General features: G+C 35.9%; 1 protein-coding gene across 4 annotated transcripts in view; it reads right to left on the reverse strand.

Moving 5' to 3' along the window:
* The window catches only part of ANKRD27 (ankyrin repeat domain 27), a 58,318-nt gene that overhangs the window by 16,519 nt on the left and 29,298 nt on the right, over window positions 1-12,501 (reverse strand). For all 4 annotated transcript variants that reach the window (XR_016470552.1, XM_031615360.2, XM_031615359.2 and 1 more), the window contains 14 exons: window positions 11,135-11,289; window positions 10,765-10,824; window positions 10,619-10,672; window positions 10,467-10,532; window positions 10,316-10,392; window positions 9,847-9,968; window positions 8,873-8,951; window positions 7,967-8,099; window positions 3,776-3,868; window positions 2,871-2,998; window positions 2,357-2,439; window positions 1,515-1,630; window positions 652-744; window positions 83-280 (listed from right to left, as the gene is read on the reverse strand). Coding sequence is in view for 3 of the 4 variants with exons in the window: in XM_031615360.2 (XP_031471220.2) it covers window positions 83-280; window positions 652-744; window positions 1,515-1,630; window positions 2,357-2,439; window positions 2,871-2,998; window positions 3,776-3,868; window positions 7,967-8,099; window positions 8,873-8,951; window positions 9,847-9,968; window positions 10,316-10,392; window positions 10,467-10,532; window positions 10,619-10,672; window positions 10,765-10,824; window positions 11,135-11,289 (1,457 nt within the window). In the remaining variant the exon portion in view is untranslated. The remainder of the gene's footprint in view (window positions 1-82; window positions 281-651; window positions 745-1,514; window positions 1,631-2,356; window positions 2,440-2,870; window positions 2,999-3,775; window positions 3,869-7,966; window positions 8,100-8,872; window positions 8,952-9,846; window positions 9,969-10,315; window positions 10,393-10,466; window positions 10,533-10,618; window positions 10,673-10,764; window positions 10,825-11,134; window positions 11,290-12,501) is intronic.

The raw sequence follows: 12,501 nt of genomic DNA on the forward strand, positions 1-12,501 counted from the left end.
AAAATCTTCTTAACAGGTAAGCAGCCACACTTCTGTGGAACTACATCAAAGAGAAATCAAGCTGGAAGATAAGCAACAGTACCTTGGAATTTAATGCACACTGTAGCGAAGTCTCTTTCATCCGGTTTTGAGTACTTGGATTTGCCCCATTTTGCAAAAGCACTTCAATGATCCCTTGATAACCCCAACGAGCAGCTATATGGAGAGGAGTATCTCCCTTTTCATTTCCAATATCTAGTCTACAGGAATGCACATCATAGTAGACTAATGCTTTAACACACTGGAAAGAAAAGGACAGCCATTAATAAATTATTGTATAGTCTCCAATTCATATAACATGTGCAATGCTAAATGGGTTGTTTTCATTCCTACTCATATAATTCACTGCCTAAAAGACAGGCTTTTATAGTTGAGTGTTATTTGATTTTAACTCTTTGTTTAATAACTAAATTAGCACAATATTATATTTAATGTGAATGTATAATTAAAATTGTTATGAAGTATTGAATCAAGTCTTAATTTACAGCACTAAACAGTTACCCTCCAATTTATTTTCTTTTTAGAACATGGAAGTCTTGTGCAAACTGGTATCATGGTTTAATTCCTTTCCACTTAGATATCCACTTAGTTTGTTACAAAACAATTACTTACATCCTCATGACCATAGGTGCAGGCTAAATGGAGTGGAGTATTTCCATTATTGTCCTGAACGTCAGTACTTGCCTTATAGTGCAATAAGAGAAGCTTAGAAGAAAAATAAAAGCAGACATCTAAATAACTAAAAGATTAATACAGAAACAACTGTTACTCTGTATATTCCTTTAGGTTTCTAGTATGATGAAACACTTCATGAAAAACTGTCTGTCCCTCCTGCTTCAAATACTAACAGTCCCTTTTGGCATTACAGCACTTCTTTTTTTCCCTAACCCAAGAAACAAATAAAGTGCTGGTTACATATTCAGATTTGTCACTGAAAAAATGAATCACCTAATGCAGCAAACACTGCAATACATATACCACACAATAATTTACCCTGCATATTAGCAGCCTATAGTGGTGAAGACATAGAATTATTTAAGCCATGGTAACTCAAGGATCTCACATATACAAAATTCAAGCATGCAACATAGGCGGTCTATCCTAAACACAATTTGAAGAAATTTAATTATTTCCAATGACTGCAATGGCTCTTTTGTCCTAGCCAAGAGCAAAAATTTAACAGGTTTTCCATTGATACTACATTGTATTAATAAAATGGATTAATTCTCAGGCATTCACAGCTGTCAATTACTTAGTTGTTATGAATGGCAGAAAACCTCCCAGTAAAGTAAAACATAAAATATGCAAATAAAAATGCTGAAAGATCCTCAATTCTGACAGCACGTACATGTCTAGCAAAACCTTTGAAGAAGACCCAAATGACAATAACAGTAGAACAGCTTAGTAAGAGTCAGATATCTATTATTTAGGTTAAGTACTTGCTTTTATTTCTAATTAAGCCTTTTAGTGCTTACTGTAACGTTTTGATATCCCTTCTGACAGGCAAGGTGAAGTGGAGTTGAACCATGGTAATCTGTAGCATTGACAATGGCTCCTTTGGCTACTAGTAAATCCACTAATGATGTTTGCCCTTGGAAAATACACAGTCATTAGAAGAGAGAAGTAAAGTTTTCTGAAGAACATTGCTATTTTTCATATTCAAACATGATAACCTCCATTTCTGCATGCTATCCTTCTACATACTTCCCACTGGATATTTTCTGTTGCAAGTTATACATGGTCAATACTCTGCAAAAGAACCACCAGCTAAAAGCAAGCTACATTTGTATTCTGAATAAGAAAATAAAGTTATGTCACACAAACCTTTCCCACGTTAGGATTCAAGATAATAATAAAAGAATGAAGGTGGTCAACAAAGGAGCCACAGAGAAAATTAATTCATCTTCTAAAAAATTAAAGATCAATGGTACAGTGAATATTACAAGACAGAATATGGTACAGATCTACCATGTATAGCCAGCTACAGGAGAAAGAAATTATTAATTTCTCAATTTGCAAGTTCTTTAAAAACATGACTGGTTTCTGATGAAATTGTAACTTTTTTCACAACTGAAGAAAGAACCATGGGAGGCAAAAGTAAACTGCTGGCAAACAAACAATAACCTGCCCATAAGAAACTTAAAAGAGCTTAAAAGAAAACTTCAGCATGGGCCAAGATATCAGTTCTCATAGCTAATAAGCTAAAAACACTTCAACGTTAAATTCACTGTATAGTGAAAGTTGGAAAAGATCTTAACAGGAAAAAGTGGAACATAAGAAGGTGAAAACATTAGCAAAGAAAACCAACGAGACCCACCACAAATAGCAGCTATATGAAGTGGTGTATATCCCCGGTCATCTCGGGAAAATGCAGTGACAATTGAAGGATCATTCAGTTTCCTACAAAACACAGTGGTTTAAAAGCAGCTCAATTACCTATGCAGCAGGGTTAACGAGGAGATGAAGAGAGACAAACTGCCAAGACAAGAAACTGATGCTGGAACTCCTTATCCTCTAACTTTTCACACTGACAAATTATTCTATCCAAAGTTTTAGGTTTTTTGAGAGTGTTTTTGTCCACGATGTGTAAGTTTTGCTCAAGAGAAGAAACATTCCACATCACACTTACCAAAAGATATACAGCCTCCATCACAAAATTTGCTCAGATCCAAAGCATTCAGTACCCTCCTAATATTTCTTCTGCTGTTTCAAACTACATGAACATAAGCTCTTTTATTATATCCTGAAGCGCTACCAAAATCCTGAAGTAAATCTACATTAACACTTCTTACATAGCTTTTTCTGCATTTGCAGAGATAAAAAGTGCTTACCCAGAAACTAGCTTCTCACATTTGTCACAGTAACAGAGCGGATGACACATTTTTTGTACAGTGTCCTTATCACTGTCACCTTGACTTAGTAATCGCTCCACTTCCTCCTGATTACCTGAAGCAATATGCTACAAAAAGCCAAGAGAAGAAAGAGAATGAGGAACTGATATAAAAAGCCATCCTCACAAAAATTTAGAAAAAAAGAAAAACAACTTACTGAACCACAAAAACAAAGAAACTGATCATAAACGACACAAACTCAACTGTTAGAAAGCAGAAATGAACAATGTCACAGAATAAAACCCTTTAATGGGCATTCAGCATTAAAAATAATCTGTTCTTGGCTTACCTCGCTTTCTATTAAAAAAAATTAAAACAATTAGACTCGGTCTAATTGAGCTCCTCTGTGCAAAAACGTTTCTATAAAATTACTATGTCTCTAGCCATAAGCAGCAAAAACAAAATTAAAAGCTCTGCTTTGTTTCCTTGTACATGGAAAATTCTTCTAGAACAGTCAGAGACAAGCACATAACATGACGTAGCTATCAGGTGAGTACATTTAAGTTGTTTCAGCAATCTCTTTAATTTTAAGCACTAAAGGTAGTGAGACACAAGCAATTTCTAGCATTACATACTTGCTTTAAATGGACTGATCAATACCAATAGCAGTAGCATTTCATCGACATCTGAGTCCATACTTCTTAGGTACCAGAATTCATGAAGTCATATTAACTTGGTAATGTTTTGGCACAGAAATGCAAGCATACTTTTAACAACTACTAAAACATATTTTGCAGTACTAATACAATGAACGCTGTGTTACGTTTCAGACAATCGCACAAAGCACAGTATATAAATATGAAGTAAGTAAGTATGCATATAGTTCTGCCAATAAAGTTACTCACCTTAAATAAGCAATCTATTGGAGTAGTAGACATCTGGGACAAAAAGTTCATCCTTTGTTTTAAAAGCAACTTGTCGTACAGCCTATCGGATTCCTGAAGACAAAATACGTAAATAAATTACCAAAATACTCATTTACAAGTAAAAATTAAAAGTTACAGCAAGTAAAAATTCAGATTTTCTTGAAATTTCATCAAGGAAGTCCCAAAATCAACACCTCTCTTGCAGTGCTGCCTAAAAAAATCCTCTGTTGATAAAGCCAATAAGGTTGTTAGAAACATTTGAAAGCTCTACAGAGATGAAGGTTCAGATCTGTACTTCACAGTATGTTATCTATAAATAGCACTTCTTTCAATACTTCAAATGTTGACATTTTAGAATGGATAAATAATCCAAGACTGCGGTAGAAACCGAGCAGCTGCAACCTGGATGTGGATCTGTTCTCTATCACAATATTAAAACCTCCCTCGTAAGACACATGGTATCTTTGTGAACTCAGTAGTCAATCAGTCTGTACAATCTTAACACGTCTACACGGTCATTTGGTTGTATGTTTATAAGATCACCCTTCCTAACACCGTAGCTAATGTAACTGACAGCTTTTAAAGCCTGAACTATTTGGAAAGGCTTGCTGCGTTCAGCTATTTATGCTATTTGTTTTGCTTTTTCTATAATAACAGAAGAAAAACTGTTAGCTCAGATTTCACCTTATTAAGAAGAAAAAGTTGATTGATGTGAAATTATTTTTATTGGTTTTGAATTTAGAGACATGAAGGTGACATTCACGAGTTTTTCAAATCTAGGCACTTCAGCTAAAGATACCCATGTCTATCTTCTCAGAATAACAGAAGTACGTGATCCTTGATCTCCTCGGATAGATTCTTACGTGTGATCAGGAATAACATCCATTAAAAAAAAATTGATCAAAATCTTCATTAGCTATGAAAAATTTTTAAAGCTTGAATACCAAAATCACTGAAGAATTTCAATAGCTGCTTGCATGCTTTATATTTTATAGAAAATCTCAAAAAGCAGCAAAACTTAGCATAGCTTTAATACTGTCCCTTTCATGGTGTGTTTTACATGAAAAGCATTTGAAATACAGAAAAAAACAAGGAGCCATTTAAGACAGCAATCTTTATGTGAAGAGATAAGACTGCCATTTTATTACATGAGTCAGGAAGAAGTCCATTACAGGTGAAGCTGCATATCATTTATAAATAAGATCTTGAAAAAAGGAATGGCATAAGAATCAGGAATTGGTTGAAATGCCAAAATAAGTCCTTCAAAGACAAAATTACTTGTAACAACTTAACTTCCACTCCAAGAATTAAAATAAAGCTTTGCTTAGAGTGGGACTTTATTAAGTATGACAGCTGTATCTAAGTTTTATTTAATCTACAACCAAACATGAATGATGTTTTTATCTGATGCAATTCTTTATACAAAGAGATATGTACACTCAAAGAGGAGTCTCTATATAGCAACCTATCCAGAATAATTCCAATAACCATTTACAGCTTGTGAAAACTCTCTCTTCCTCTTCACCCCACTCCCTGAACCTTATTAACCTCAGCTTATGTTAGAGACTTCCCTTCCTGCCCTCCTACATGCACTCCTTCAGTTCCAACTCCAGGGCCATCTACAGCTCTTTCCATGCAAGAATCTAAATGCTACCTATTTTCTTGTGCATGGCTTCAAGAAAGTCCCTGTTTTGTATCCACCTTCAACTCTCTAAATTAGGTCTGTGTATTAGCTGTACACAGGAATTTAACAAGGGTCCAATATTTATTAGACTGGAATCCTATTAAACAAGTTTGATCAGCACCAGACAAAAAAGTGTAGCCCTCCATGCTATCAGTTGCCTGCTTCTCTCCTTTTGACCCACACTGAAAGTGTCTCTCCAAGACTTGTATCATCGTCAGCGAAGAACCGGGTAAGTTTTTCTTAAGTGCAATTTTCTTACTGACATGAAGATGATATACCATTATCCCACAGGGTACATTAGCTCCCTGTGGAGTTCTCCTTCTGTAGTTGGTTTCATTAGGGATTGGACAAGAGCATTAGTCAGCCATCAGAAACGCCATCTGAAGCCAACTATAAAATTAAACATAGCCACATGAGGAGCTGTAACGAAGGCCCAGGGCACAGCAATGTTCTTGCTCAGAGCCTGAAACCCTTCGAGCTCAATCTGGAAATAGAAGCCACAGGACATCAATCTGACAACTGCTGCTTTTAAGCAGAAAGCAGATCTCCTTTAAAACAGAATAAAGGAAATACCTAAACTACTAGGTTTCTGAAGGGAGAGTAATTCCATCAGAAGTTTCTGCTAGTTCATCCATCTCCTTACTTTCTTTTTTCAGTTCCCATGGTAGGGCTTATCTATTACAACAAAGAGGCAGAAACCAGGTGTATCACCTTTCCTTTCTACCTGCAGTAGTGACAATGGTCTTTCCTTTTAAACTGTGCTAGAGACCATGCGGTGATTCATTTCCTTGTCTTCAAAACTCCTGTTCTCCCCCCTCATCTAGTCATGCTGACTGCTGTGACAGGAGGTGTGGAGAGTTCCTGCTGCTTGCTCATATACACAAGTAGAAAGGCAGAAAGTGGGGAACTTGCAGACCTGGTCTGGAGCTGATCCAGCTGAGATATGGAGGAAAGCTTGCTCTTCTGAACACTGTATACTGGTGCAGACACTTACGTAAGTAGCATAGGATTGCCCTCATACAGACTGAGATGTAGTTCATTTTTCAAGACAAGCATCTCCCAGATAAATAAGCACAGTATCTTACTGACAGTGACACTTAACAGGAAGTTATGATCACTAAGGGCAATTCCAGTTCATAGAAAAAGAAAAGCTAGCCTTAGTTGGGTAAGAAGAGATAGAAGCAGGCACTTCATCAGAAACAGTTTTTATTTTCTTCAACTTGCTGATACTTTGGGGAAGATAATTCTACTTTGGCTCCAGTTCTCCTTCAAGACCATTAGACTGCTATTTGTGTATTAATTATTTATGTCAGCCAAGTGACTGCAGGAAGCAAAATTGACTGGCAAATTGTTTTCCTTTCAAACTAACATTTTTATTCTTTTTTTCCTTAACAATTTGAAACAACACTGCAAACAAGTAGTACCATAATTTCTTTATACATAAAAAGGAAGAGTGCTTTTTTTTGTGTACAAAACCAACACATGCATGACAAATTCATGGAGAGAATAACAAAAAACAAAGCCACAAATAGCAAAAAGATTAAAATTAAGTGTTTAAGATTGTGCCCCAGGTTGTCCCATCCCAAGCCCTGCACACTGAGCCACTAGTCTGGCTCCTGCAATTATATTCCAGTGCTCTGCAGTTGGACAGACTGAGACACAAATTCATTCTGGTTCTGAGTTAGCTACTTTTGATTTCTACAACAGAGCATGAAAAAAATTTTGCAATAGTAGACTCAATTTTCTTTTAAGCAGAAGATGCAAGATTGAATATCTTTAATAAGCTAGAAAGTTTTCAGAGCACAAAAGTTTCTGAAGTCACATCAGTATCATTCAGGATTCCCAAAGAGATCAGACCTTATTGACAGAAGGTCTAGCTGCAACAGATCCACAAACTTTCAGTCCCTGCTGTATTAGAAATCCTGAGAAACAAATTTGACCTTTAAGCACTAATATGATACAGTCCTGCACTCCCACTAAATTATCAACTTTGTGTAATGGAGTTATGTGCACCTCAAACACTTTTATTTTTAAAGAACTTCAACTGCAGTGTAATGTAAAATTATCCAGTAAATCTTCATTCTGCTAGCTAAGCTTTTTAAAATTTCAAGAAAAACGTTTTTAAGTTCAAGCTATGCCTACCGTGATGTACTGCATTGCTTTCACAACTACAACAGAATGAAGACAAAGTATTAAAAGCTTTCTTAAAATTCAGCTCTTGGAAAAAAAAAATGGAATGTTTCTAGTCATGATGAAGAGACATCTACTTCAGATATACCTACTCCTTAAAGTGTACAGTGAGCAAGTGTTCCTACAGGACTGGCACTTCATTATAACATTTTAGCTTCTGCTTCAGGTATAGCTGCCTCCTAACCTTCGAAGGGTGAAAAATGAACTTGTTAGCTGTTTGCTTCTTCTGATTGAAGTGGTACATAGTTGTGCAACCTTATCAAAATCACATTTGACAGACTTTAAGAGTAGCTTACTGTTGATCTGTCAGAGAGGTTGCCTTGTCGTATGTATTCTATTGCAGCCTCAATTGAGGTTAGACAGTATCCCAATTCATCCTTCACCGAACTGCAAAGCCTGAAGTTTTTGATGTAACTCAAGTTGGCCATCCTGAAATAAATTTAAAACCATGAACCATTAAAGTTGACACTAGCATGTCATACCTTATTCACAGCTCATTTGAGACAATCCAGGCAGATATTAAATGTGAGTCAAGAAAAAACTTCTAGAAAGATTAGGCTGGCATTATCATAGCTGTTCTGAGCTTTGCAGAAGGATCATAACACTTCAGTTCTTCATTATGTGATACAAAGTTAAAAACTAGATATAACAAATATGAAGGACAAGGTAAGGACAACAGTAAGAAATAATGTCTCACAAGTTTCAAGCATTGTAAGTACCCGGGTAAATCATTAATATCTGAGATTTGGGATACACTAACACTACTGTTCAGATAGAGGTTTATACATACCTTTCCCAACAGATGAAATAACTATAAAAGCATATGCCAGCAAGCAATTAAGCTTTCAAATCACATTTCTCCATATAATGTATCTCAAGCATCTAGAAACTGCATAAAGTTTTGCAGTTCCAATGCAAATGTGGATGAACCAGTACAAAGTCCACACTGGACATGCAGATCCAGTAAATGGAAGATTCCCCCATTGCAACAGTTTCCCAGTCTTGGAATCAAAACAACACTTGAATTCCCAGTAAGTCCTGAATTCTATCACATCTTTGCTATTTATCTGACTAGTTTTCTGAATCACATCACCCCTCTTAGACATTGGGTAGGCTACTACTAGAAATCCAGAAACATTTGACCCCACTGCACCATTATATACAATATGATGGAGCTTTGTACAGCCAAAGAAGTTACATACCAGTTTGGGATTTCTGTTTTTACAAGTAAATACAGCAAGACAGAGAGAAGATCATCTGCACACATGGTTTCCATGTTAACTAAAAGAAAGAATTTATATCCGTTATTAGTAATCTCACGGTTCAAACCAAAACTAATGCCCATAAATGCAGCTCTGCCTCTTAAGACTAATGGTCAGCTCTCCCAGTTGACTAGTAACCAACGCAATCTCTCAAAAGTATGTTCTCAATCTCTCTCTAAAAACAGACTTCCAGGAGCCAAAAAAAACCAAATACAGCTGCAATATTTAATTATTGAATTACTGAATTAAGCATTCCCTCCTTCTTCACTGGAGAAGTCAGAACAACAGCTTGAAGGTGAACACTGTCCATTGACATGTTTTTTCATATCCCAAGGGCCATCCAGGAGAAAGTGATGCTGTGAAGTAAGCAGTATTCTAGTGCACCACTTTTTTTGCCTATTGGAAGCATCTTCCCTTTCCAGGCTACATAAAATAAGAATCAGATCAGCAGGTCTGTATGTTCCTGAAGTATCACAGAATCAACAGTGGCACTCAACGTACTATATATAAGGTTCGCCTAACTCTGCCCCCCAACACTGCATTTTGCAGTGACACATCTCTATACTTCTGATTTCAAGATTATCATGGAGCACAGACAAGCAGACAAGAATAAGCCAGCAGCAACTTTGGTGTTTTAAATGGATGACATTTTTTTTTCTTACCTGAGAAAGTCCTAGATTACATAAGCTTGTCATATGCTCTAGCTAAAACATACAGTTAATCAAGTACTTCAGCTTACTCTTATTATAAAGCGCTGAAGTGCTCATGTTGCAATCATTTTATTTAGATCTCTGCAGATCTGAATGTAATTGCTTAACGCACAAGACTAATTCAAACAGGTGTTTATATACCACAGTGCATTGATGTTAAGAAAAAAATAATCTCAGCTTTATTTTAATTCACTGTTTACTGACCTCTTTGGTTAGGAGACTGCATGATAATTTGTACCACTTTTCGTAGACAAAGTAGCTTCTGTTGAGGGGAAGTACATTTGTTCAGCTGACTCAGTTCTCGCTTCGCACGTGGAATATTAAAACTACGAAATAATTTGAAAGAAATTGTCAACATACACCAGAGCTCCTGTGCAGGATGTCCAAAATCCAAGTCTGAACTTATTCAGAGCTGAAATGAAGAATGGTATTAACACATTTCTATCTCTACCCTACACTTGTGTTTCTGCACCTTGTAGATTGAATGGGAGACGTAAAACCCCCAAAGTAAAAAAAAGTTCAATGAAACAACTTCCTTAAAATGACACAATTTTTCTATCTCAAAGGAATGAAGCATAATAAAAATTTACTATTGTCTGAAGGATAACTTTTTGGTCTGCCAGAAACCTATTTGAGACAGGATCTCAGTGACTGCTCAAAAACTAACACTCACCTAAACTCAGGCTTTACTCCAATGTCTTTTTGCTGGAGGTCTTGAAGGCTTCTTGTGATTTTGTTAAAAGCAGCATCCTAATCATAAGAAAGGCAATAAGTGTTTACAGTGCACTGAATTAATGTAATTGATCTTCAGCAATCAAACTTACCTCACTTGCCTCAATAGTCCCCACATATTTAAAGACTAGATCATAAATAGCATGGTGGACATACATCTGTTGGAAAAAAAAAAAGTAGCTTAGACATGAAAGGAACAGCTAAAATTGCTTGCCAATTGTTTTCCTTCATTTCAGATGCTTACTTCAACTGCTTGTTTAATCAGATTCATTTGTTCTTCTTGCTTCGCAAGCAACTTCTAAAAAAGGAAAAGCCACATAAATAGCAAGAGAGTTAAATGATTTATTGTTTAAGTAACACTACATACTATGTATTTACTGATGTGTTTACCAAGTGTGAATCTCTCAGAAGATGCTGGAGACATTTGGTATAAAGTGCACTGACAGAATCCTAGGAGGGAAAAGAAAAAGTAGATTTGGGTTAATGACATGAAGCAACAAAGCATAAAAGAGCAAAGAAAGGAGAGCTTCTCTGACTTAGAAGCATACAGTATCAACAAAAGTAAAGTAAGATCTTTAGCTAAAAGCTGCATTTACATAACGGTCAATATGCAGTAATTCACAGTTACAAATTCTTTTCTCCCTTCCTACCTTCCTTCCTGGGACTATTCTGACATTGAACATCTTAAAAAGAAAAGATACCCAAAGCAGTAAAGTGAATTATATTTAGTAAATTAAGCACCAAGCAGCAAGATACTCACTATGTAGTGGCGGAGGCTTTTCCGTTCATGTTCTTTAAATGTTCGGTAGAAAGATCCTATGTATTTATCAAATCTCTCACAGTGCCTTCCCAAGAATTCTCTAACATCTTCAATATTTTTAAGAGAATAAAGGTTTGATGAAGCTGTAGATTCATCTAAAAATGAAACCCGAGAGTTAACACATTGAATACACATGCACAGTAAAGCTCTTTCTCGTTCTAGATATCAAGCCAACTTGCGTATAATGAAACATTAATTCAGTTTACTATGCTTTTAAATGAAGGTGTTGCTTTCAATTATGAGAAGATATTGCAGTTAAATAGCCATGCTTAGAGCCAGCTCTCTTGCCTTTTGTGTCAAGTATCTGTTTGGAATAGTTAAAAACTGATTCTGCATGCTCCTTTCCTCTGGGGGTAATTTATTGCTGCTCATAAGTCGAGCGTGAGACAGGCATGAAATTTAAGAAAAGCGTATTACAGTACTGACTGATTGCCCATGCAGGAAGACAGTGTGCTCTAAACAAGCTGTAAAAAATAAAAACACCCACATCCTGAACTTTTACATAGCCTATTTAATAGCCTATTATTATAGGCTATAATAGTAGGCACCCTTTTTCTGAAGGAGAGGGCAAAGTCACACCAAGTAAATGTTGAACCAATCCACTTTTCCTCTAAATAATAAAGTTTGATCCCTTGTTTCGAATTCATATATTTATATATAGCCTTTCCAAGAAAATTTCTCTAAGCAAGCCCTTCATCTGCACTCAAAGGGCAACTAATAACAGGCTTAGATCTTATTCATTTCAAATTACTTAGAAATTACAAGTCGCCTCACTTTTGAAAGGCTGCTGTGTAACTACACTAACAATAGCTAAAAACTGACAAATAGATTTTGTGCATATATTCAGTCATAGTTTGAGTCTTTATGTATTTCAGCTATTTTATTTCCAGCATAATGTCCACACCTCTCACAGTACTATTTTCAACTTGCCCAGTACCATTTTGTCATTTGTTTACCTTCTTAAGAAAGATGGGATGCTTTTAATTCAGAAAAAGTATACATTTCAAGTAACTTCAGTTACTTATTTGGTACAAAATTTCATAAGGAAATCCTGTTACATTCACAGCTTGAGTAGCAGTCTTGGAAAAAGCATTCTAGCCTCATCACGAGGCTTTTCCAATATTAGGAAAAAAGAATACATTAAATGAAATGTGATAGATGACCTCCAAATGAGCTGCTATGTAGCTATGCTATACAGCCTCTAAACACTAATGAAGTGATTATGAATTTACCACAATCCAATTTTGTGCATCCACTTCGCATCTGAAGACAGGTGTGATTAAAGAGATTAAATTCTACCTTTAAAC

Source organism: Phasianus colchicus, chromosome 13 (assembly GCF_987193195.1).
Source record: "Phasianus colchicus chromosome 13, bPhaCol1.hap1.1, whole genome shotgun sequence".
Taxonomy (NCBI): Eukaryota; Metazoa; Chordata; class Aves; order Galliformes; family Phasianidae; genus Phasianus; species Phasianus colchicus.